Source organism: Somniosus microcephalus, chromosome 7 (genome assembly GCF_052327205.1).
Source record: "Somniosus microcephalus isolate GS21.2 chromosome 7, FLI_Smic_1.0, whole genome shotgun sequence".
NCBI lineage: Eukaryota > Metazoa > Chordata > Chondrichthyes > Squaliformes > Somniosidae > Somniosus > Somniosus microcephalus.
The window spans coordinates 36,489,926-36,517,616 of NC_140993.1; the positions used below are offsets into that span (position 1 = coordinate 36,489,926).

Genomic DNA, 27,691 nt, shown 5'->3' on the forward strand with positions numbered 1-27,691 from the left:
GAGGGAATTCCAAAACATGAAACACAGCCACAAAAGGTTGCACAGAATGTGAGAGTCCAAAAAAATGAAGCGTTCGGGGGGCTGGGGCTGGAGGTTACAGAGATAGGGAAGGGTGAGGCCATACAGGGATATAAACACAATGATGATATTTTAAATTGGAAGCATTGGGGGACCAGGAGCCAACGTAGGTCAGCGAGCACAGGGGCGATAGATGAGAAGCAGCTGGTGCAGTATAAGATACGTGCAGCAGTTTTGGATGAGCTGATGGAGGATGTGAGGCTGACCAGCAGGCCACTGCAATACTAGGGTCTGGAGGTGACAACAGTATGAATGAGAGTTTCAGCAGAGGGCTAAGGCAAGGGCAGAGACAGGCAATGTTACGGAGATGTAAGGAAGTGGTCTTTATTATGAAGAGTATACGGGGTCAGAAGCTCAACTTCGAGTTGAATACAATGCCGAGATTGCAAAGAGTATGGTTCGACCCGAGACAATGGCAGGGAGGGTGATGGTATCAGTGGCAAGGGTAAGGAGTTGGTAGCATGGGCAAAGACGAAGGCTCTTCCCTTCATGTTACCTGGAGGAAGTTGTAGCTCACCCAAGACTGGATATCGGTCTAGTACTCTGACAACACAGTGACAGCAAAAGGATCGAGACAGGTTGTGGAGAGGTAGAACTGGGTGTTGTCAATGTACATGTGGAAGCTGACTCCATGTCTACGGATGTTGTCACCAAGGTGCAGCATGTAAATGAGGAAGTGGACGTGGCCAGAAACAGATCCTTCGGGAACTCCTGAGGTTATGATGCAGGGCAGGAAGAGAAGCTATTGCTGGAGATGGTCTGGCTATAATCAAATGGGTAAGGGTTTTTAATTTATTCACTGGATGTGGGCATCACTGGCAAGTCCAGCATTTTTTGCCCATCTCTAATTGCCCTTGAGAAGGTGGTGAGCTGCCTACTTAAACTGCTGCAGTCGCAGTTTGATACAACTGAGTGGCTTGCTCGACCATTTCAGAGGGCTATTAAGAGTCACATACAGGCCAGACCAAGTAAAGACGGCAGATTTCCTTCCCTAAAGGACATTAGTGAACCAGTTGAGTTTTTACGACAGTCCGGTAGTTTCATGGCCACCATTACTGACACTAGCTTCTTATTCCAGATTTTATTTCATTAACTAAATTTAAATTTCCCAGCTGGTGGGATTTGAACTCATGTCTCTGGATCATTACTCCAGGCATCTGGATTACTAGTCCAGTAACAAAACCACTATGCTACCGTTGCCATTTGTAAGAGTGGAAGCAAGCGAGGGCAAACCCACTTCGGTGGACAACGAAAGAAAAGCATTCGAAGAGTTTGGTGTGGTCGACCATGTCAAAAACTGCACAGAGAGGTCGAAGAGGGACAATGCATAGAAACATAGAAAATAGGAGGAGTAGGCCATTCGGCCCCTCGAGCCTGCTCCGCCATTCAATGCGATCATGGCTGATCATCCAAATTCAGTCCCCAGTCCCAGCTTTCTCCCCATATCCCTCGATCCCTTTAGCCTTAAGAAATATATCCAACTCCTTCTTGAATATATTTAATGAATTGGCCTCTACTGCCTTCTGTGGTAGAGAATTCCACAGGTTCATTACTCTCTGGGTGAAGAAATTCCTCCTCATTTCTGTCCTAAATGGCTTACCCCTTATCCTTAGACTGTGCCCACTGGTTCTGGACTCCCCAACCATCGGGAACATCCTTCCTGCATCGAGTCTGTCCAGTTCTGTCAGAATTTTATAAGTTTCAATGAGATCCCCTCTCATTCTTCTAAACTCCAGCGAGTATAATCCCAATCGACCCAATCTCTCCTCATACGTCATTCCTGCCATCCCAGGTATCAGCCTGGTGAATCTTCGCTGCACTCCTTCCATGGCAAGGAACTCCTTAGATAAGGCGACCAAAACTGCACACAATACTCAAGATGTGGTCTCACCAAGGCCCTGTACAACTGCAGCAAGACATCCTTGTTCCTGTACTCGAACCCTCTTGCTACGAAGGCCAACATACCATTTGCCTTCTTAACCGCCTGCTGCACCTGCATGCTTACCTTCAGCGACTGGTGCACAAGGACACCCAGGTCTCGTTGCACTTCCCCTTCTCCCAATCTATTGCCATTCAGATAATAATCTGCCTTCCTGTTTTTGCCACCAAAGTGGATAACCTCGCATTTATCCACGTTATAGAGCATCTGCCATGCTTCTGCCCAATCACCCAACCTGTCCAAATCATCCTCGAGTTTCTCGGCATCCTCCTCACAGCACACACGCCCACCCAGCTTTGTGTCGTCTGCAAACTTGGAGATATTACATCTAGTTCCCTTGTCTAGATCATTAATATATATATATATATATAATATATGCATCATGGTCAGTCACAGAGGATGGCAGGAACGGAAATCTGATTGGAGAGATTCAAACATGGAGTTGCGGGAAAGATGGACATGGATTTGGGGGCGTGGGGCAGTGACAACACTTTCAAGAACTTGAGAGCATAGGGAGGTTGCATTAACTTGGTTTGTATTCCCTTGTTCTGTATGGTTGCCGGGTGATCTAATCGATGTCTTTAAAATGATAGAGGGATTTGATAGCGTAGATACAGAGAAACTATTTTCTCTGGTGAGGGAAACCAGAACAAGAGGACTTACTCTTAAAATTAGAGTTAGGCCATTTAAGAGTGAAATCAGAAAGCATTTTTTCCTCACAAAGGGTAGTTGAAATCTGGAACTCTACCCTAAAAGGCTGTAGGATGCTGGGTTAATTGAAATTTTCAAGCCTGATATTGATAGACTTTTGTTAGGTAAGGGGATCAGGGGATATGGAGAAAAGGCAGTTAATTGGAGTTGAGGTACAGATCAGCCATGATCTAAATGAATGGTGGTACAGGCTCCAAATGTTTGAGATGGGGCAGTAGTTTGAAAGGACACAGGTGGTTCAAGGTGGATTTTGAGGGGTGGGTTGGTGATGATAGCCATTTTGAAAGGTTGCAAGACAGTGCCTGAGGATAAGGAACAATTTACAATGTCAGTTAGTATGGGAGCCAGGAAAGGAAGTTGGGTGATCAGCAATTTAGTGGGAATGGGATCAAGGCAGCAGGAGCTGTCTCATGGACAAAATAAGCTAGGAAAGGGGAGATCAGAGAGAAACTAGAAACATACATAAGTTCAGGGCTAGGGCGGGTGCTTGGAGAAGATTTGGGTTGGTGGGCAAGGGGAAGTGGAGTGGAACGACTCGGGCAGCTAAACAGATCATCTGAATCTTAATGATAAAGAAGTCCATGAGCTTCATGTACTTCTCGTTGGATGCGAGGGTGGAGACTGTAGGGGAGAGGGATTTAAAGGAGACTAGTAACAATGTTAAATTTCTAACTTGCAAAATCTGCTCTGTTGAATGTTTGTCCAAAGACAGGAACGACAAATATCAGGATACAACTGTATTTCATTTAAGAGGAAGCCAAATGTACATGAATGGAGTCGAAGCAAACTCACCGAACATCCATACATCACTAGCTGAGGTAAACCGTCGGAAGTTGATTGATTCAGGAGCCATCCATTTGATGGGTAGCTTCCCTTTCGAGGCTGCCAAGAGAAGGATAGAAGTTCACAAACAGTACCAACTGTGCCTTAACTTCTGTATCGAACCCTGCTTACCTTTCGCAGAAATTTAAAGTGGACTCTCACAAAACAAGTGCTATCCCCTGGATAAACCATGTGTACAAAAAAATATTGGCCTGAGTTTCTGCTAGGGGCACAATTGGGAAAATGCACCCGGAAGGTGCTGAATACTGCGCCTGTTTTGCCAAGGTGAAGTTACGCCCAAGTTTCCACTCAAACTCATTTGCATAAGCTCAAACATACAATCTCCCATGAATCAGTGCAATCGAGATGTGTTATTGAACGTAATCGATTATTAACTGGAACATGGCCAATGGGGCATCAAGATTACTGAATTAAACTAATTTAAACTGAAAATGTCTTCAAGGAACTGCTGCAGCTGAAGCTCAAGGTCTATAGGGCAACAGTGATACCTGCCCTGCTGTATGCCTCAGAGACATGGACCATGTACAGCAGGCACCTCAAAGCACTGGAGAGGTACCGCCAACGCTGCCTCCGCAAGATCCTGCAAATCCATTGGCAGGATAGGCACACCAACGTCAATGTTCTTGCTCAGGCCAACATCCCCAGCATCGAAGCTCTGACCACGCTCAATCAGCTCCGATGGACGGGTCACATTGTCCGCATGCCCAATACGAGACTCCCAAAACAAGCGCTCTATTCGGAGCTCCGGCACGGCAAGAGAGCCCCAGGTGGGCAGAGGAAACGCTTCAAGAACACCCTCGAAGCCTCCTTGAAAAAGTGTAACATCCCCACCGACACCTGGGAATCCCTGGCCCAAGACCGCACAAAGTGGAGAAGCATCGGGGTAGGCGCTGAACACCTCGAGTCTCTTTGCCGGGAGCAAGCGGAAGCCAAGCGCAAGCAGCGCACGTCAACCCAAGCACCCCACCCACTCGTCCCTTCAACCACCGTCTGCCCCACCTGTGACAGAGACTGTAGGTCCCGCATTGGACTCATCAGTCACCTGAGAACTCATTTTTAATGTGGAAGCAAGTCATCCTCAGCTCCGAGGGACTGCCTGAGAAGAAGCAGCAGCTGAAGATACAGGCCAATCAATGATTTCAATTGACTGCTGGTCACAAGTTTTATATAGCAAGGGCAGATCAACTGACTGAATTTGAACTCATTTAAACTGAATTTAAAGTTATCATAGCATCGGTATGACAAACAGACCAGAGTGAGGCTTCAACTGACTTCTGGTCACTGCAGCTGCAGGTCATTAACGATTGAGTAATGTGACCACGTGTGCCTGTGCGCCCGAAATTACATAAGAAATAGGAGCAGGAGTAGGCCATTTGGCCCTTCGAGCCTGCTCCGCCATTCAAGAAGATCATGGATGATCTACCTCATCTCCACTTTCCTGAACTATATCCATATTCAAAAAACTATCGCTATCTGTCTTGAATATGCTCAACGACTGAGCCTCCATAACCCTCTGAGGTAGAGAATTCCAAAGATTCACAACCCTCTGAGTGAAGAAATTTCTCCTCATCTCAGTCCTAAATGGCCGACCCCTTATTCTGAGACTGTGACCCTTGGTTCTAGACTCCCCAGCCAGGGGAAACATCCTCCCTGCATCTACCCTGTCAAGCCCCGTAAGAATTTTGTATGTTTCAATGAGATCACCTCTCATTATTCTAAACTCCAGAGAACATAGGCCTAGTCTACTCAATCTCTCCTCATAGGACAATCCCCCCCTCCCAGGAACCAGTCTGGTGAACCTTCGTTGCACTCCCACTGTGGCAAGTATATCCTTCCTTAGGTAAGGAGACCAAAACTGTACACAATACTCCAGTGTGGTCTCACCAGGGCCCTAATATAATTGCAGTAGGATGTCTTTACTCTTGTACTCAAATCCTCTTGTAATAAAGACCAACATACCATTTGCTTTCCTAATTGCTTGCTGTACCTGCATGTTAATATTCAGTGATTCGTGTAGAAGGACACCCAGGTCCCTCTGAACACCAACATTTCACAATCTCTCACTATTTAAAAAATACTTTACTTTACTATTTTTCCTACCAAAGTGGATAACGTCACATTTCTCCAAATTATATTCCATTTGCCATGTTCTTGCCCACTCACATATCCTGTCCATATCCCCTTGAAGAATCCTTGCGTCCTCCTCACAACTTAACATTCCCACCCAGCTTTGTATCATCAGCAAACTTGGATATATTACATTTGGTCCCCTCATCCAAATCATTGATGTAGATTGTGAATAGCTGAGGCTCAAGCACTGATCCTTGTGGTACCCCACTAGTTACAGCCTGCCAACCCGAAAATGACCCGTTTATTCCTGCTGTTTTCTGTCTGTTAACCAATCCTCAATCCATGCTAGTATATTACCCCCAATCCCATGAGCCCTAATTTTGTTTAATAACCTCTTGTGTAGCACCTTATCGAATGCCTTCTGAAAATTCAAATACACCACATCCACTGGTTCCCCCTTATCTATTCTGCTAGTTACAACCTCAAAAAACTAAGGTTAGTCGAACACGATTTCCCATTCATAAATCCGTGTTGACTCTGCCCAATCCTATTATTATTTTCTAAGTGCCCTGTTACCACATCCTTAATAATAGATTCTAGCATTTTCCCTACTACTGGTGTCAGGCTAACTGGTCTGTAGTTCCCTGTTTTCTCTCTCCCTCCTTTCTTAAATAGTGGCATTACATTTGCTACTTTCCAATCTGTGGTAACCATTCCAGAATCTATGGAATTTTGGAAAACGACAACCAATGCATCCACTATCTCTATAGCCAACTCTTTCAAAACCTTAGGATGTAGGCCATCAGGTCCAGGGGATTTATCGGCTTTCAGTCCCATTAATTTCTCCAGTACTACTTTTTTACTAATACTAATATCTTTCAATTCCTCATTCTCGCTGGACCCTTGGTTGTCCACTATTTCCGGGAAGTTTTTTGCATCTTCTTCCGTGAAGACAGACACAAAGTATTTGTTTAATTTCTCTGCCATTTCCTTATTCCCCATTATAATTTCTCCTGTTTCAGCCTGTAAGGGACCCATGTTTACTTTCGCTAATCTTTTCCTTTTTACATACCTATAGAAGCTTTTACAGTCTGTTTTTATGTCTCTTGCTAGTTTAATTATGCCATTTCCCTTTCTTTATCAATTTCTTGGTCCTCCTTTGCTGAATTCTAAAATCCTCCCAATCCTCAGGCTTACTACTCTTTTTGGCAGCATTATAAGCCACTTCCTTTGATCTAATACTATCTTTAACTTCTATTGTTAGTTACGGTTGGACCACTTTTCCTGTGGGGCTTTTGTGCCTTAAAGGAATGTATATTTGTTATAAATTATGTATTAATTCTTTAAATGCTTGCCATTGCTTCTCTACCATCATACCTTTTAATGTAGTTTCCCAATCTACCTGAGCCAACTCGCCCCCATACCTACATAGTTTGCTTTGTTTAAATTTAAGACCCTAGTTTCAGATTTAACTAAGTCACTTTCAAACTCAATATAAAATTCTATCATATCATGGTCACTTTTCCTAAAGGCCCCTTTACTACAAGGTTATTAATTAACCATTAACCCTTTCTCATTGCACAATACTAGATCTAAAATAGCCTGTTCCTAGTTGGTTCCTCAACATACTGATCTAGAAAACTATCTTGCATAATTCCATGAATTCATACTCCACACTATTACTGCAAATTTAGTTTGCCCAGTCTAAATGTAGATTAAAGTCCCCCATGATTACTGTATTACCCTTGTTACATGCGCCTCTAATTTCCTGATTTCTACTCTGCCCTACATTACAACTACTGTTTGGGGGCCTATAAACAACCCTCATCAATGTTTTCTGCCCCTTGCTGTTTCTTACCTCCACCCAAACTGATTCTACTTCTTGATTTTCAGAGCGAAGATCCTTTCTCTCTGCTGCCTTTATCCCATCCTTTATTCTCGGCGTAATGTCATGAACACCCCCGAACGGGTGCAATCGGTGGAAATTTGCCATGCCAACCTGGGGGTGTGGCCAACTTTGTGGGCGGGGAGTGCTTTGGGTGAATTGACTTTTGAACCAGTGTAAAAGATTGTGGAAACTCAGTGGTTACAGGCATAACTCACTTAAATTTTAAATTCCGCAATCTTTTGCGTTATTTCAGTTGCACGGATATCTGGGTGGAAAACATGCGGAAATTTAGGCCATTGCAGAACTATTTACTCTGAGGACCAGGAAAATTCTGGCCTTACGTTTTCCGATCATATGTCATGATGCTGAAACACAAGTTCCAGTAATAAAGTGACTCGAGTGTTAGGAATAGCTTTATTACAGTGCTATTAATCTGATACAAACTAAGGCCCAGCAATATTGACGAGCTTTTTTTTGATATTCTGCCAAATTTTTCATCTTCAGGTTCCCCACCGCTTCATCGTGCAATAATTGCTTATAGAGACAACACAACAAGGACTGCGAATTACTATTACAGTATGTGAACAGCCAGGACTTAACAATACTATGCTTGTAGAGATGGGGAATGTATTGTATGTAAGATTCGTGTTGAAGTACATCAAATAACTGGTAAAGGATTCTGTTGGACCAGCATTAAATCGGATCAATATTAAAGCATATAGGTTTTCAATTTGTTGTGTCAAAAATTTAACCTTTTTCAAAACACTTCAAATTTCAGAGGACTCACTGCGAGCACAGAATGTTATTTACAGAGATTGCCTACCCAACCTTCATAGTTTTGTTTTTACTCTGATCCCTACCTTTGTAGTAAGTGCTGTCTTCCATGTATCTCGACAAACCAAAGTCTCCTAACTTTACACAGTCCAATGAGGATACCAATACATTTCTAGCAGCAATATCCCTGTAAGGAAAAAAAAAAGATATTGATTAAAATGCTTATATTGTTCCTCTGAATAGAAGGTGCTGATTTGGTCAGATTAATTCTTTTCAATTTAATCAGGTAAAAAAGACCATTCATATGGCTGTTTTCAATGGATAATGAGCTTTTTCTCTATGTTAAAGATGTTATTTAAATGCTTTTTTTGTGCTTGTAAATTCCAGTGGTATTAACACAGGCATCAATACCCATCATCAAACTAAACACGCATAATTTGCTGAAGATGATATTGCAATACAACAATGATAGCATAGTGGTAATGTTACTGGACTGGTAATCTAGAGGCCTAGGCCTAAAAATTTGGTTGCTTTGTGCCTCTTCGGGTGCTAACGGGGTGCAAAGCAACGAGCGCCCGGGCACGGCGTCGCCAACATCTCCTGCGAAATTCATTGGGAGGTGTTAGTGGTGGCGGCGGTAACCGTTAGCGCCCCGCGGCGATGACGTCATTGCCGTGCGCAGCGCCCTGCTCGCGATCTTTGGTAGCGCCCCCTGACTTACCGCCGGAAGCTATGTCCGACGGGGTCAGGGGGGCCTAATTAATGGGCAGGTGCCAGGTGGCCATTTTTGTTACTGGCCACCTGCCCCTCTGAAGTCCCCCCCCCCGCAGAGTGCCGGCTGCGCTCCGTGAGCCCGACACTTCTCGAGTGCCAGGCTCTTTTACCGGCACGCCGATCCCTGGTGACCCAGCTGGGCCCCAGTCGCGCTGTGCAAGGCCCCTCCCCCCTTTAAGAAGTGGCGGAAGGCCTGCAGTACCGCGACGCAATGTGCCGCAGTGCCACTCACTCGCAGCGCCCCAAGAGGGAGGCGGGGCGCTTCCAGTAGCTTCCCTCTTGGGGTGCTACCAATGAATTTCGGCCACGGGGGTGCTAATTTTAGAAGTTAGCGGCCCAAAGGGGGGCGAGAATTTTTCCCTCATAGACTAATATCCGGAGACAAGAGTTCAAATCCCATCACAGCAGCTGGGGAATTTAAATCCAGTTAAATAAATCTGGAATAAAAAGCTACAGGAAACTTTGGTTTATCCGGAGGTTGTATGCCCGGAATACTCGATCTAACGGCAAAAATCAGGAGCCGTTTTCTATAAGTTTTTTTAGATCTCGTTCTTTTTTTTCCCCCCAGTCAGCCACTGCAAGGTCTGTAGCTATAGCAACAGCTTCAGCTAGAGACGCTTGCAGCTGCAGACGACTCTTTAGAAGCTGTTGCTAAGCAACAGTGTTTGTTGTCAGATACGGAGATGAAAACCTCCGTATGCTTCAACATTAACTTTGTATGTCCGGCAGTTTTGATAGATCGGCAACACGCCGGTCCCGTTGGTGCCGGATGTCACAAAGTTTCCTGTAGTTTCAGTAACAGTGACCACGTAACTACCATATGGGCGTAAAAACCCATCTGGTTCACTAATGTCCTTTCGGGAAGGAAATCTGCCGTCCTTACCCGGTCTGGCCCATATATAACTCCAGACCCACAGCATTGTGGTTGACTCTTAGCTGACCTCTGAAATGGCCTAGCAGGGCAATTAGGGATGGGCAATAAATGCCGGTCTTGCCAGCGATGCCCACATGCCATGAATGAATAAAAAGAAAACAATGAGGACAACACATTTAGCACAAGCCTGTGTCTCAGGAATATACTTCTGATTGTTGCCTTTACTGCTGTCCTTCTGCTCAAACCACTCATCCAACTGCCCATGGGCACCAGATTCCACCTCCTACTTGTGTGATTGGTCAAGCTTATCCCCTTGCATCTCACAGAAATCACAGAAACCCCACAATGCAGATAGAGGCCATTTTGGCCCATCGAGCCTGCACCGACACATATCCCACCCGATCCCCGTAACCCCTACACCAACACATATCCCACCCGATCCCCGTAACCCCTACACCAACACATATCCCACCCTATCCCCGTAACCCCACGTATTTAATCCCCCTAACACTAAGGGTCAATTTATCATAGCCAATCAACCTAACCCGCACATCTTTGGACTGTGGGAGGAAACCGGAGCACCCGGAGAAAACCCACGCAAACACGGGGAGAATGTGCAAACTCCACACAGTCACCCGAGGCCGGATTTGAACCCGGGTCCCTGGTGCTGTGAGGCAACAGTGCTAACCACTATGCCACCGTGCTGCCCTGTGACAACTGTTACTGTCTACCAACTGTATCAAATGACATTTCCTCACACATCACAAGAGTATGAAATAAACCATTAATAATGCCATTTACAATGGATTGCATACCAGAAAAATACATGGATGGGTCACATAGGAAATTGATGACAATTCATCCTTTTCTGTATTTTTAAGGAGAAATTCCTCCCATTAGCAGATTATTGCTATGTAGAATTTATTTTATATACCTCAGTGAGTGCTTTGCATTACCAGCTTTGTATTTTAGTGATCAGAAGAATTCTCAGAAAAAGTACTTCAAAAACAAAACTTGCCCTTAACATTCTATCGTGAATAATGATTAAAACAAACAAACAAGAGCACAATATAATACAATCTGATGGGCAGCCTCTTTCCAATCATTAAACATAGCAAGCTGTATGTAAGGTTTAAAAAAAAGCTACACCACCGTTACTTATATACTCCAGATAACCCACAGCAAAAGATCAGAAGCACTGCCATCCAGCTCTTCGGTGAAAGATAAATGGCACTAAAGCTTCGATAGCGAATACATCAGTGACTTTACAGCACACTTTAAAATAAGTGACACTGAGTGACCTCTGTCAGAAGGGTAGCTTCGGATTCTTGGTAACTCTGGGGATCTAATTTCCACCTCAATGACCACTGAAGGTGTTTTAGGCTTTACTTTCTGCTACAGCTTGCGCACAACAATACTTTGTACATTTTTTATGCTGTACACTTAATTACGGCAACTTGTAATCAAGAGGCAGAGATGAACTTTTTTCTGTCATTCATCTGCTATCCAGCAGGTGGCACTCATTTAGCACTGTTTCCAAAAGGTGATTTATTTTCCTTCATACATAGAGATTGAGATATACGGTATTAGGTTACATTTTGTTTATTATTTTCTTCCTATTTAGGATCTCCCGTACCTTTTTAAAGGAAGGATAAGCAAACTGAAGTGTAAGCATGCGACTTCCACCCAGGCCTTTATCAATGCTGCTGAAGATCAAATAAAGCGCGCAACATTAAAAATATAGGGTAGCTCACCCAAAGATCCCTGCCAGTAGGGAAGCACTTAACATATATTCAGCATCTCAAATAGAAAGAAATGTCCGAGATTGGGAACATGCCATGTAATGAACAGTATGGTACATTGCACTTTTTCCAAACGACCTCAGAGTGTCGTGGCACTTTGTTTCCAGTTAAAACACTATTTTATGCACTTTTATTAGTTTGTAAATGGTCAACAATGCACTAAGTTAGGTTCCATCCAAATCAGCATTCCTTTGAACAACTGGATAAAACTGCATATTTACTCACCGATGTACAAATCTCTTACTCTCCAGGTAAGAGAGTGCTGTGCTGAGCTGGTAAGCATACAGAATTAAGGAGGCCAAGTCCAAGTTGTATTTTCTTACTTGTAAAAACGACCGCAACTGAGTGACAAAAAACACCAATTCAAAACATTGAAATAAAAAGTAATTTTCCTTTTAAAAAGCTGTTCTAAAAGTATTATTCTTTTGACACAGGCCAGGCACAAACATATTGTAAATGCATCATATTGTAAACCTTCTGGCAAATCGCTTCTTAGCATTTTTCATGGGCTTAATTTCACAGTAAGCTTAAAAAATTATAGTCTGAATCTCATCTCGTTATGGTTTATGTTGTTATTCAATTTGTGCAAGTGCCTTTATAATCTGGAAGCAGTTGGTCAAATTAAATTACTAAACATGAGTCCGAAGGAAAAGTGAATTTTAAATTTTTCAAATCATTGGTTGTGCCGCAGTTAGAGTATTGTGTCCAATTTTGGAAGCCTTGCTTTAGGAAGGATGCAATGGCCATGGAGTGGGTGCAGAAGAAACTCAGCAAGATGATGCCAAGGATGAGAAGCTTTATTTATGAGAAACTAGAGAAACTGTGGTCTTTTCATTAGAACAAAGGAGGTTAAGAAGAGAGCGAATAGGAAGTGTTAAAAATCTTTTCGGGTTTTGGTAAAAGCAAATTGTGAAAAACCATTTCAGAGTCAGGAAATAGAGGGCATGAATTTCAGCTCACCACCAAATGAACGAAGGGAAAGGTTATTCTATATTTTACACAGAGGGTTGTTAGGACATGGAATGTCCAACCAGAAATGGTGGTAGATAATTATTTGAATTCTTTAATACCTTGCATATTATCAATTAGCCGCCTTTGTGGCACCTTATCAAATGCCATTTGAAAATATATGTACACAGCATGCACTGAATTTCCTTCAGCATTACACTCCATTAATTCTTCAAGAACTCCATTAAATTTGTCAGACATATCTTGCTTTCTATAAATGCGCGCTGACAACCCTGAACTAACCCATCTCATTCTCACTGAATTTATGTTAAAAATAACCAAATAGACTCTGTCATAGTATTTACATGTTCTCGATTACATTTGTCAGTGCATATGATCATACCTCTCCAAATGTACACAGTTCCATAATTATCCAGACCGGGTTTTCTGTAATTACACCAATCAGCTTCACTATATGAGGATGGTCAAACTGCCGCATCGTCACTTTTAAGAAAGGAAACAAGTATTTGTTAATCTTTAGTGAAGGCATATTTTATTAACTAAATAAGAGAGAAAGGCCAAAACTATAGTAGGAACATAGGAACAGTAGGAGGCCATTTAGCCCCTCGAGCCTGTTCTGTCATTCAATTAGATTATGGCTGATCTGTATCCCAACCCCAATTACCCAGCTTTGCTTCATATCCCCTTGAAACCCTTACCTAAAAATCTATCGATCTGTCTTGAAAGATTCAATTGATTCAGCATCCACAACCTTTTCAGGGAGAGAGTTCCAGAACTCCATTACCCTTTACGTGAAGAAGTGCTTCCTGATTTTACCGCAAGAAAGTGACTAAAAATTAACCAGTTAAAGTCTGAATCAATAAGTGGAGCTCCACAAATGCTGCACTGTGCAGTGGTGGAACATCACAAGTTCTTCTCATTATCAATTTCTATATTCAGCTGAGCCATCAGAAAAATGTGCGAGAAACCAGACTTTTCCCAAAAGAAAGTGCAGGGAAAAACCGGCATTCAAATTACCCTAGGTTGCTATTGTATGCCTAGTCAGAGAGCTCAAAATTTAGCCAAAAACATTAAGAGGACCCCTGCATGAATGGCACACCAATTATTCAAATGTGAGAATTATTATTAAATGCATATACAAACAGCAATGCAAGCCTAAAGCCAGCACAATTTATTTGAACAATCAGATGGCCATTTAAACTTTACAGCACAAAAGTTGGCTAAACTAGGAGGAATTTATTTGATGGCTAAAACAAATTCTAAGTTTTTTTTGTAAACAATGGTTAGCAGCTGAATTACAAAGTCAAAACAAAATTCCTGTGATGTGACACCATCCTTGCCATAGTATCAACACATCTCTACAAGCTAGTGTGCTAGGATTGATGGTGTAAAACCTGATTTAAGAATCATGAAGTGACAACTGTTGATGTAACTGTGCCTAAAATATAGGACAATAATACTATTACTGCCCAGTGGCATGGAGTAGCTGAACACAGGTTTGAATGCTAAACAGAAGGTGCAGTATCTCCCAATGGGGACAGTGGCTGAAACTGGACCACCTGGGCAATACCTCTCCCCTTCTAGCAGTAAGCCAAAGGCAAGCAGGGTGGGCAGCAGTGGAAGTCTGGGGAAAGGCATTTTCAATAGTAAGAAATTAATTATTTGTTTTCTTTATCAAACTGTATTAATTATACCATATATGGGGAGATAAAACCCAAAGATGTTTTATAAATACAGAAAGAGCAAGAGGATAACTAACGAAAGAGTAAGACCTATTAGAGAAAAAAAGGTAACCTGTGTGTGGAGGCGGAAGATGTGGGCATTCATGCGTCTGTCTTCACAGAAGAGAGGGACGATGCAGTCATTGTAGTTGAGGAGGAGTGTGAAATATTAGATGAGATAAACATAGAGAGTAAATATCAAGGGGTTTGACATCTTTGAAAGTAGATAAATCACCAGGCCTGGATGAAATGTATCCCAGGCTGTTAAGAGAAGCAAGGGAGGAAATAGCAGAGGCTCTGACTATCAGTTTCCAATCCTCTCTGGCTACAGGTGTAGTGCCAGAGGATTGCAGGACTGCCAATGTGTACCGACCGTTGTTTAAAAAAGGAGAAAAGGATAGACCGAGTAATTACCGGCCAGTCAGCCTAACCTCGGTGGTGGGCAAATTATTGGAAAAAATTCTGTGCAAAAGTAGTAATCGTCATTTAGAAAGGCATGGATTAATCAAGGACAGTTAGCATGGATTTGTTAAGGGAAGGCTGTATCTGACTACAGTAATTCTATCAAATTTTTTGAGGAGGTAACAAAGAGGGTCGATGAGGGTAGTGCGTTTGATGTAGTCTACATGGATTTTAGCAAGGCTTTTGACAAGGTCCCACATGGCAGACTAGTCAGAAAAGTAAAGCCCTTAGGATCCAAGAGAAAATGGCAAGTTGGATCCAAAATTGGTTCAGTGGTAAGAAGCAAAGGGTAATGGTCGACGGGTGTTTGTGACTGGAAGGCTGTTTCCAGTGGGGTTCTGCAGGGCTCAGTACTAGGTCCCTTGCTTTTTGTGGTATATGTCAATGATTTAGACTTCAATGTCGGGGGCATGATAAAGAAGTTTGCAGATGATACAAAAATTGGCCGTGTGGTTGATAGTGAGGAAGAAAGCTGTCGACTGCAGCAAGATATCAATGGACTGGCCAGGTGGGCAGGAAAGTGGCAAATGGAATTCAATCCGGAGAAGTGTGAGGTAATGCATTTGGGGAGGGCTAACAAGGCAAGGGAATAAACAATAAATGGTAGGATACTGAGTAGTGTAGAGGAACAGAGGGACATTGGAGTGCATGTCCACAGATCCCTGAAGGTAGCAGGCCAGGTAGATAAGGTGGTTAAGAAGGCATACGGGATACTTTCCTTATTAGCCGAGGCATAGAATATAAGAGCAGGGAGGTTATGCTTGAACTGTATAAAACACTGGTTAGGCCACAGCTAGAGTACTGTGTACAGTTCTGGTCATCACATTACAGGAAAGATGTGATCGCACTAGAGAGGATACAGAGGAGATTTACGAGGATGTTGCCAGGACTGGAGAATTTTAGCTATGAGGAAAGATTGGATAGGCTGGGGTTGTTTTCTTTGCAGCAGAGGAGGCTGAGGGGAGACTTAATTGAGGTGTATAAAATTATGAGGGGCCGAGATTAAGTGGATAGGAAGGACCTATTTCCCTTAGCAGAGAGGTCAATAACCAGGGGGCATAGATTTAAAGTAATTGGTAGAAGGATTAGAGGGGAGTTGAGGAGAACTTTTTTCACCCAGAGGGTGGTGGGGGTCTGGAACTCACTGCCTGAAAGGGTGGTAGCGGCAGAAACCCTCATCGCATTTAAAAAGTACTTAGATATGCACTTGAAGTGCTGCAACCTACAAGGCTACGAACCAAGAACTGGAAAGTGGGATTAGGCTGGATAACTCTTTTTCGGCCGGCACAGACACGATGGGCTGAATGGCCTCTTTCTGCACCGTACGTTTCTATGATGTAGGTGGATAGTAGAGTGTAAATCCAAAACCCTGCTCTCCAAAAAGCACCCCAGCATCCTACCCCATCTTCAGGAGATCCCAGAGCAGATCACAATTTTTGAAATGCAGTGACTTACACAGGCAAAGCAGCAGCCAACTGGTGCACAGCAAGGCCCCACCAACGCCACACGACACGAATGAGCAATTGATCCTTTTTTGGTAGCTGAAGAGGAATGTTGGCCAGGACACACTTCTTTGGATAGTGTCATGGGACCTTTTACATCCTGAACAGGCAGCTGCATCCATGGTTTAATGTCTCACCAGAAAGATGCAATGGCAACAATGTAGCACTCTTTAGTACTTACATGTCGGCTTAGCTTATGTGCTCAGATACTGGAGTGGGACATCTAATTCAGAAGTGAGAGTGTTACTGACTCAGGGCAGCGTCTTAGGCCCAACTATCTTCAGCTGCTTCATCAATGACCTTCCCTCAATCATAAGTGGAACGGTTTGCTAATACTGTAATTGCAGAGTGTTCAACTCCAATCGCAATTCCTCAAAGAAGCAGTCCATGCCCGCATACAGCAAGACCTGGACGACATCCAGTCTTGGGCTGATGAGTGGCAAGTAACATTCACGCCTCAAGTGCCAGGCAATGACCATCTACAACAAGAGACAGCATAACCATGACATTCAATGGCATTACTATTGCTAAGTCCCCCACCATCAACATCCTGGGGGTCACTATTGACCAGAAACTGAACTGGACTAGCCATATAGTGCGGCGGTCACTGCTACCATTATTGTCATGGACAGCCATATATGCATCTGTCCAAGACAGTATTGGTAGCAGTGACCACCGCACAGTCATTGTGGAGACGAAGTCCCGTCTTCACACTGAGGACACCCTCCATCGTGTTGTGTGGCACTACCACTGTGCTAAATGGGATAAATTCAGAACAAATCTAGCAGCTCAAAACTGGGCATCCATGAGGCGCTGTGGGCCATCAGCAGCAACAGAATTGCATTCTACCACAATCTGTAACCTCACAGCCCGGCATATCCCTTACTCTACCATTACCATCAAGCCAGGGGACCAACCCTGGTTCAACAAGGAGTGTAGAAGAGCATGCCAGGAGCAGCACCAGGCATACCTAAAAATGAGGTGCCAACCTGGGGAAGCTGCAACACAGGACTACATGCATGCTAAAAAGTGGAAGCAGCATGCTAAGCGATCCCACAATCAACGGATCAGATCAAAGCTCTGCAGTCCTGCCACATCCAGTCGTGAATGGTGGTGGACCATTAAACAACTAACAGGAGGAGGAGGCTCCATGAATATCCCCATCCTCAATGATGGTGGAGCCCGAGAGTGCAACAGACAAGGCTGAAATGTTTGCAACCATCTTCAGCCAGAAGTGCTGAGTGGATGATCCACATCGGCCAACTCCTGCGGTCCCCACCATCACAAAAGCCAGTCTTCAGCCAATTCGATTCACACCACGTAATATCAAGAAACGGCTGAGCGCACTGGATACAGCAAAGGCTATGGGCCCTGACAACATCCCGGCTATCATGACTTGTGCTCCAGAACTAGCCGCACCTCTAGCCAAGCTGTTCCAGTACAGATACAACACTAGCATCTATCCGACAATGTGGAAAATTGACCAGGTATGTCCTGTCCACGAAAAGCAGGACAAATCCAACCCAGCAAATTACCACCCCATCAGTCTACTCTCAATCATCAGCAAAGTGATGGAAGGTGTCATCGAAAGTGCTATTAAGCGGGACTGACTCACCAATAACCTGCTCATGGATGCCCAGTTTGGGTTCAGTCAAGACCACTTGGCTCCCGACATCATTACTGCCGTGGTCCAAACATGGACAAAGGAGCTGAATTCCAGAGGTGAGGGGAGAGTGACTGCCCTTGACATCAGGTCAGCATTTGACCGAGTGTGGCTTCAAGGAGCCCTAGTAAAACTGAAGTCAATGGGAATCGGGGGAAAAACGCTCCACTGGCTGGAGTCATACCTAGCAAAAAGGAAGATGGTTGTGGCGGTTGAAAGTCAATCATCACAGCCCCAGGAGTTCCTCAGGGCAGCATCCTAGGCCCAACCAGCTTCAGCTGCTTCATCAATGACCTTCCCTCCAACGTAAGGTCAGAAATGGGGATGTTCGCTGATGACTGCAGTGTTCAGCGCCATTCACAACTCCTCAGATAATGAAGCAGTCCATGCCCGCATGCAACAAGACCTGGATGACATTCAGGCTTGGGTTGATAAGTGGCAGGTAACATTCGCGCCAAAGAAGTGCCAGGCAATGACTATCTCCAACAGGCGAGAGTCTAACCACCTCCCCTTGACATTCAATGGTATTACCATCGCTGAATCCCCCACCATCAACATCCTGAAACTTAACTGGACCTGCCACATAAATACTGTGGCAACAAGAGCAGGTCAGAGGCTAGGTATTCTCTGGCGAGTGTCTCACCTCCTGACTCCCCAAAGTCTTTCCGCCATCTACAAGGCACAAGTCAGGAGTGTGATGGAATACTCTCCACTTGCCTGGATGAGTGCAGCTTCAACAACACTCAAGAAGCTCGACACCATCCAGAACAAAGCAGCCCGCTTGATTGGCACCCCATCCACCACCTTAAACATCCACTCCCTCCACCACCGGCGTACCGTGGCTGCAGTGTGTACCATCTACAAGATGCACTGCAGCAACTTGCCAAGGCTTCTTCGGCAGCACCTCCCAAACCCGCGACCTCTTCCACCTAGAAGGACAAGGGCAGCAGGCGCATGGGAACACCACCACCTCGAAGTTCCACGCCATCCTGACATAGAAGTATATCGCCGTTCCTTCATCGTCGCTGGGTCAAAATCCTGGAACTCCCTCACTAACAGCACTGTGGGAGTACCTTCACCACACGGACTGCAGCAGTTCAAGGCGGTGGCTCACCACCACCTTCTCAAGGGCAATTAGGGATGAGGAATAAATGCTGGCCTTGCCAGCGACGCCCACATCCCATAAAAACGAATAAAAAAAATATATAAATGCCTTGGCTAGCACAGGTGAGAGGCTGAGTATTCTGTGGCGTGTGTCTCACATCCTGACTCCGCAAAGCCTTTCCACCATCTACAAGGCACAAGTAAAGAGTATAATCGAATACTCTCCACTTGCCTGGGCAGCTCCAACACTCAAGAAGCTCAACATCATCCAGGACAAAGCAGTCCTCTTGAACAACATTGGTGTACTGTGGCAGCAGTCACTGCAGCAACTCACCAAGACTTCTAAAGCAGCATCTCCTAAACCCGTGACCTCCACCACCTAGAAGGACAAAGGCAGCAGGTGCATGGAAACCCCATCACCTTCAAGCTCTGCTTCAAGTCACGCATCATCCCAACGGACAGATGTTGCTGTTCTTTCACTGTTGAAGGTCAAAATCCTGGAACTCCTGGGAACACCTTTACCACACAGACTGCAGCAGTTCAAGAAGGCAGCCCACCACCACCTTCTCAAGGGCTACTAAGGATGGGCAATAAGTGACGGCCTTGCCAGCGACGTCCACATCCCAAGTGCAAATTAAAAAAACCTCAGTTTGCTCCACAGTTACTCATATTATGTATACTTAAGGAAGAGGCAGAGCAGGCTGTGCAATACCTGCTGGAATGCCCCAGGTTACTGATTGTATTTCTCTGATGTGTGACAGGTGAGAGAGGGAGAGAAAGAAAACATTGGAACCAGAACAAGCAGTGCGAGAGACAAAAGAGATAGCAGCACCAGATAGCAGTATCAGAGAGAAAAAACAGTTGAAGGAAGGATAAGAGACAGAATAAGCAGCTCACTAAATAAGGAAGCATCTCCTTTAAATTTGTGCGGTCTTTCTGAAGTGCAAAGTATAAGTCTTTGGTGGAAGGTGCTAAACCATCTATTTAGCACCTGAGGTAGGACCGTTCATTAACGGATGTAAAATTTTATGGAAACATTTAAGGTACTCATTTTTTTATACATTTGGTAAAGGTATGTGGAGTAAGGGGAGCAAGTCAGTGATAGTTTAAACAAAACATGGAGTGTTGGAAAGATGAGAGAAAAACAGATCAGAAAGAGGACAGAGTAAAATGAGTAAGACTGCCAGACAACAGGGCATTGGGGATGGAAAGGAGGTTGTATGTACATTAATGGACAAAGTATTTTCAATAAGACTGGTGAACTCTAAGCAAAAGTTGCTGTGAAAGGGTAATGACGCAATAACATTAACAGAGGTAGCATTCTCACCTCGAGTACAAATTCTAGGCTGACACTTCAGTGCAGCAGTGAGGAGGTGCCGTTCGTTGGATGAGATGCGAAACGGAGGCCCCGTCTACTCTCTCAGGTGGACGGCAAAAGATCCCATGGTGCTATTTCAAAGAAGAACAGGGGAGTTTTCCCCAGTGTCTTGGCCAATATTTATCCCTAAACCAACATCACTAAAACTAATTATCTGGTCATTATCACTTTGCTGTTTGTGGGACCTTGCTGTGTGCAAATTGGCTGCCACGTTTCCTACATTATAACAGTGACTACATTTCAAAAGCACTTCATTGGTTGTAAAGCGCTTTGGGACGTCCTGAGATCATGAAAGGCGCTATATCAATGTAAGTCTTTCTTTCTTTCTGCTCGAGCATTGTCAAATTAAATTTTTGTTTAATTTCAGTTTTGGTATCCACCTTAAGTTAACCACGATGGGTACTCGCAACACGTCTAATTTATAGACCTAAAAAGCAGGTGCCAAACTCACTCACGTCTCACATCTGTCAACATATGTGGCAATAACAGAAGGCCTATAAGCGACTTAAAAATGTTGTAGAAGGAGGCGGCCAGGGTTTATGTTGAGATCAACATTTGCAGTAAGTTTGGTATTAATGTACGGAGACGGTATTAGGACTTCACTTTTTTGCTGAAAACAAGTGGGACTACCCACTTATCTCGAACATAAACGGGTTAGAGATAAGTGGGTAGCACTGTATTTATAGACCACCAGTGGAAAAGCAATAGCAGAGGAGATATGCAATTGGGATAAGAGTAATCTTAGTGGCAAAGAAGAAGAGTCTCTACAATGTGTCCAGGACAGTTTTCTAGATAAATCAGCCACTTGAATGGGGGTTTTTGAACTGCAACCATCATTCCGACATGACACTCGAGTACAGTTGTTATACACTGGACGAGTAATCCAGAGACCGCGAGTTGAAATCCCACCATGGCAATTTGGTATCAATTTAAAAAGAAATTTAGAAATAAGAAGCTAGTATCAGTAAACATTACCATGACGTTGTTGAATTGTTGTAAAAACCCAAATGGTTCACTCATATCTTTTAGGGAAGGAAACCTCTTGTCCTTATCCGTCTGGCCTACATGTGGCTCCAGTCCCACACCAACGTGGTTGACTCTTAACTGTCCTCTGAAGTGACCTAGCAAGCCATTCAGTTGCATCAAATCACTATAGAAACATAGAAGATAGGAGCAGGAGTAGGCCATTCGGCCCCTCGAGCCTGCTCCGCCATTCAATGCGATCATGGCTGATCATCCAAATTCAGTACCCGGTCCCTGCTTTCTCCCCATACCCCTTGATCCCTTTAGCCTTAAGAAATATATCCAACTCCTTCTTGAATATATTTTAATGAACTGGCCTCCACCGCCTTCTGTGGTAGAGAGTTCCACAGGTTCACCAATCTCTGGGTGAAGAAATTCCTCCTCATTTCTGTCCTAAATGGCCTACCCTTTATCCTTAGACTGTGTCCCCTGGTTCTGGACTCCCCGACCATCTGGAACATCCTTCCTGCATCTAGTCTGTCCAGTCCTGTCAGAATTTTATAAGTTTCAATGAGATCCCCTTTCTTCTAAACTCCAGCGAGTACAAGCCCAATCGACCCAATCTCTCCTCATACGTCATTCCTGCCATCCCAGGTATCAGCCTGGTGAATCTTCGCTGCACTCCTTCCATGGCAAGAACATCCTTCCTCAGATAAGGCGACCAAAACTGCACACAATACTCGAGATGTGGTCTCACCAAGGCTCACCAATACAGCGGTTCAAGGAGACGGTCCACCACCACTTTCTCAGGGCAACTAGGGATGGGCAATAAATGCAGGCTTGCTAGTGATGCCACATAAAATAAAGTTTTATCTCAACCTCCTCCGTTCCCCACCCCGATCAAAACTTTTCTCAGATATAGAAAATAATTTCTGCAAAAGCTTCACGTTGTAAAAATTATTACCTTGTTAGATATAATTCATCGTGGACTTCCGAGACTCAAAACAATATCTGGCATCAGTATATGAATAGCTGTGTTCTCCATTATAATTTTAGGTTTGCCACAACATATCTCCATCTGTATATTTTACAGACTTCAGCTTAGCTGAAGGCAGTTTTTGTTTAGAAACCAGAAGCATGCTACTGCTCCCAGTCAGAGAAACACACCACTGAAGAAAAAGAAGCCTTGTAAGATTCCATGATCCTCTTCTCTTACCACATCTCTGCTATAAAGACATCAAAAGCAGCCGATAGTTAGAAAGGGGCCACAAGATTTGTGTCAGTCTTGTTAAAGAGCAGGCTTGCTCCACAGCAGTTTGCCTGGCCAGCTTTTGAACAATGCTTTCACTATGCTCAGTCACTGGCTTAAAATCCCAACTTTTACTGCTTCTTCACCAGGGTTAGGGTTCAACTTCAAGTCACAGTGAAAATAAGATGGAGTTAGGTAGCTGAGTCAAATGTTATTTCAAACCTCTTACTATAACAAACTGTTCCTCTAATCCTGAAAGAGGTAGCTACAATAGTTAACACAACAATTCACATTTTGATGAGTTTATTCTGCCAAGTGGCTCAACGAGGTAAAGTGCCACAAGCAGGGCAGGAAGTCCCAGACAGACAGACAGATAGATAAATAGATCGAGAGAGAAAAACACACGCACTGATCACATGTGGCTTTCCTAATAGTGAGTTGGCAGAAATAATTCAATAACGACAGGAGTATTTTATCATGCAATACTCAGCCTATTAAAATAAAGTTTGATATATCCAATAGCACTTGCCTTTCCAAGGCTGAGCATATGTAGGAATATGGGAGGCAATATATCACAGGTTGGAGGGTATATCCCTCTCAGGGAGGTACTGTAACATGGGGACTGAGGGAGGGGCTGCTGCCAGGTCGGCGTTGGAGTGTGCGAGAGAGCCATAACCTGGGACAGAGTGGGGGTCAGGGGGAAGTGTTGGACGTGGAAGTCATCAGGCTTTGAATATTTTCCGCTTTTCACCTACCTGCCCAGATTATTTGCCAGCCTGCAAGCTTGCTCACTCACTCACCCCGTCTTTTATGTCTGTCTAATCAAACTGCTTCCCAATCTACCTTATCGCAGAACTGCCTCGAATCCTTCCCAGGTCACCTACCAGACTGACCCAGAGAATTTTTGACAGGAAAAATTATGTAGATACAAGAAGTTGTTTGTTTATGCAATTTATGCTTATGAAAGCAGCAATGTATGGACTGCAAATCCAGAGTAACCAACATCGATTAAGGAGGATTGGTCTACCTTCAGTTACAGAACGCACTACTTTAAAAAAAAATGTCTGCTTGGGATGTGGTTTATTTTGGCAGCATTTATTGCCCATTCCTAGTTGCCCTGAGCATTAAGAGACAATTACATAATGTGGGGCTGGAGTCACATGTCACAGACCGGGCAGGCCAGACAGATTCCCTTCCATGAAGCACAATCGTAAACCAATTGTGCTTTCAGCATAATCTGGCAGCTTTCATAGTTATTTTCCAGGTAAAACCCCACCAATGATCAGATTTATTGAATTCAGTTTCACTTTATTGAACTCACGACCTCTGCCCAGTACCATAACACAATTGTACTCTTTAGTGTGAAGATTGTGATGGGCAAATGTACCTACTGGCTGAAGATCTGACTCATTCGAAGAGAATGGAATGAGTCCCAACAGAGAAATGACCCCACTATGCAGAGCAAAAGCTGAAATGGTTTGATCATATACCATAAGAGTTGAATGGAAGAGTAAATATAGGTAGACAGTTGTGCTGCTGGCAAAGAGAAGAATGTAATAGAAAGATTTTCTAACATCCAAGGCTATCCTCATTATGACTGACAGTTTCATAAGGTTTGACCATGTTTTTTTAATTTGCCTCCCCCCCCCCGCCCTCCCCACCTCACCTGTCCTGGTTACTAACTCCTTGCCAGGGCACAGTTCCTTGGGCTTTGGTCACCATACAATATCTCATCCAAATGTTCATTGCCCATGTGTGAGCCTCAACAGTGAGTGCCAGTAGGCTACTCAACCAAGTGAGGCATCACAGCAAAACAGATCCTATCCTCGTCTGACGTATATACACATGTTCAAGCAGGGGTTACTGGACAGCAATCGGGAGCAGAAATACCGGTCAATTTTCCCCTCCCTAACGCTGATGCACTAAGGCCATATGATGGCCACGCTGCTACAGCACCCTGACCACCATCCTGGCTGAGGTCAGCTAACCTAGTAAAGGATGCCGATTAAACTGCGAAGCTTAGCTACTCATTGGGTTTGATTCCCAGCGAAAGCAAGACTTCAGTGGGTCAGTCACAACCAACATGAATTTAAAATGGTAGCACAGGAAGCATGATAACATCAAAGTGGTAGAGCCCTTGTAAGTGGGCAGATTATCTAGCAGGATATCTAGCATAATTGGACAGCATGGAATGGTCTCTTATCCATATATTTTCTAAATGTAATAAAACAGTTGTTACTTCAGAACAAAGTATTAGAACTCTTCTCTATCCCCTCTGAAAAAATAAGCTGAGGCGTTCAAGATCCCATCTTTAGAGTCTTATGGCAAACCGTAGGTCGTGACTTGCAATGTGTCAAAGGGTTATGGGGAAGTCCAGTTTTTCTGTCATTAACAGGGCAACAAAGTTAATTTAACATCAGGCATCTAAACAGCAAGTGGAATCCTTGGCAATTTTTGAAATTGGTCTTACGTCCTTGAAGTTGTGACCATCACAAGCTTGTGATTTTACCTTCACATCATCAATTTTTAAATATGGGTTTTCAATGTACACATTACAATGGCCCACATTAGTCTGTTGTCTGATGAACCAAATTAGCTACAATGTGTCGCTGTGAAGTACAATTAAATATTTTGAAGGCTAGATATCACTCAAAGAATCACTGAAATTACAGAACAGGAGATGGCCATCCTGCCCACTGCATCTTTGCTGTGCTAGCTCTGCAACTGGAACTATCTTTATTAATCTCACATATACAGCAGTTGTTTGAAATGTTATATTTACATTTAAACATAGAAACATAGAAGATAGGAGCAGGAGTAGGCCATTCGGCCCCTCGAGCCTGCTCCGCCATTCAATGCTGATCATCCAAATTCAGTACCCTGTTCCTGCCTTCTCTCCATATCCCTTGATCACTTTAGCCTTAAAAAAATATATCCAACTCCTTCTTGAATATATTTAATGAATTGGCCTCTACTGCCTTCTTTGGCAGAGAATTCCACAGGTTCACCACTCTCTGGGTGAAGAAATTCATCCTCATCTCTGTCCTAAATGGCTTTCCCCTTATCCTTAGACTGTGACCCCTGGTTCTGGACTCCCCGACCATCGGGAACATCCTTCCAGCATCTAGTCTGTCTAGTCCTGTTAGAATTTTATAAGTTTCGATGAGATTCCCTCTCATTCTTCTAAACTCCAGCGAGTACAAGCCCAATCGACCCAATCTCTCCTCATACGTCATTCCTGCCATCCCAGGTATCAGCCTGGTGAATCTTCGCTGCACTCCTTCCATGGCAAGAACATCCTTCCTCAGATAAGGCGACCAAAACTGCACACAATACTCAAGGTGTGGTCGCACCAAGGACCTGTACAACTGCAGCAAGACATCCTTGTTCCTGTACTCAAACCCTCTCGCTACGAAGGCCAACATACTATTTGCCTTCTTAACTGCCTGCTGCACCTGCATGCTTACTTTCAGCGACTGGTGCACAAGGACACCCAGGTCTCATTGCACTTCCCCTTCTCCCAATCTATTGCCATTCAGATAATAATCTGCCTTCCTGTTTTTGACACCAAAGTGGATAACCTCACATTTATCCACGTTATATTGCATCTGCCATGCTTCTGCCCAATCACCCAACCTGTCCAAATCATACTGGAGTTTCTCGGCATCCTCCTCACAGCACACACGCAAACTTGGAGATATTACATCTAGTTCCCTCGTCCAGATCATTAATATATAGTGAATAGCTGGGGTCCAAGGATCGATCCCTGCAGAATAAAAGTGCATTTTATAAACTTACAGGCTTCCTGCAGGAACTTCTCCCGCACACTATCCGAAGTGCAGTTTTTGCATGTTTTGATGGCAACTGCCATTGCAGGGTTTTCCTGTATAAGAACAAAAACCATATAGTTATCAATGCTTGCTAAACCAATGGAGTGGTTTGAATAAACACATACCTGAACCAAGCACAGAACTACACTGTATCATTAGAATTATTTCATAATCCTGATCCAAACAGACAGACAATTTCTGGGTAAATTAATTACAAATTTCCTGGAATTTCATTATGTTAAAAGTTGATAGAAATACTCTTCAGTTACGACCTGATTTGGCATAAAGGCCCTTAAAGACTATTCCTGGTCTTTTAACTACTACAGTATATTCACAAACTTATTTAAGCAATGTATGTGGGAATTCATTGAGCGAGGCCGGGGCGTGGGCAGAGTACAACCTCTGTCAATGCTGCTGTGAGCAGTGGAGTCTTTAGTTTCCTTGATTAACTGATGTCCTTGGGGGCCATTGGTAGGGGTGGGGATAGGACTGCATGTGGTGAATGTACAGACGTGTAGCCTACATAATATAAGCCCTGTTCTATGTGCATCCTATGTACCACTCATTTGGACTTTTATATGTTCCAAAGATGCTGTGTCCATGTTTTTTAAATCATAGAATGGTTACAGCACAGGAGGCGGCCATTCGGCCGATCGAGCCTGTGCCAGCTCCCTATGAGAGCACTTCAGCTAGTCCCACTCTCCCGCCCGTTACAAATCAGTAGGATACACCTTCTAACTAATCTGAGAGCAGGACAAGTAAGGTACCCTTGCATCACCTGTCCCAAGTTTGTCATCAAGATCCCACCAACCCTGATTCAGTTGGTATCGCCTTCCAATGAGTCAGAAGATTCTCGTTTCAAGCTCCAACCAGAATTTGAGAACATAACATGATAAAATTTCGCACTGTGTTGGAGTGTGAAATACTACAGTCAGAAACAAGAGTCTTAATAAACTTAAATAAAGCCAATTACATAGGTATTGGGGCGAGTTAGCCAAGACAGATTGAGAAATTAGATTAAAGGTATGGCAGTAGATAAGCAGTGGCAAACATTAAAAAAAATATTCCAAAATTCTCAACAAATGTACATTCCATTG

The 27,691-nt window shown here is 43.8% G+C and overlaps 1 protein-coding gene across 17 annotated transcripts in view; it reads right to left on the reverse strand.

Annotated features, from left to right (window-relative positions):
* Positions 1-27,691, reverse strand: part of LOC147114610 (focal adhesion kinase 1) — a 630,568-nt gene that overhangs the window by 135,180 nt on the left and 467,697 nt on the right. For all 17 annotated transcript variants that reach the window (XM_085992416.1, XM_085992424.1, XM_085992409.1 and 14 more), the window contains 5 exons: positions 26,563-26,647; positions 13,105-13,205; positions 11,979-12,094; positions 8,390-8,490; positions 3,521-3,610 (listed from right to left, as the gene is read on the reverse strand). In XM_085992416.1, the coding sequence (XP_085848542.1) occupies positions 3,521-3,610; positions 8,390-8,490; positions 11,979-12,094; positions 13,105-13,205; positions 26,563-26,647 (493 nt within the window). The remainder of the gene's footprint in view (positions 1-3,520; positions 3,611-8,389; positions 8,491-11,978; positions 12,095-13,104; positions 13,206-26,562; positions 26,648-27,691) is intronic.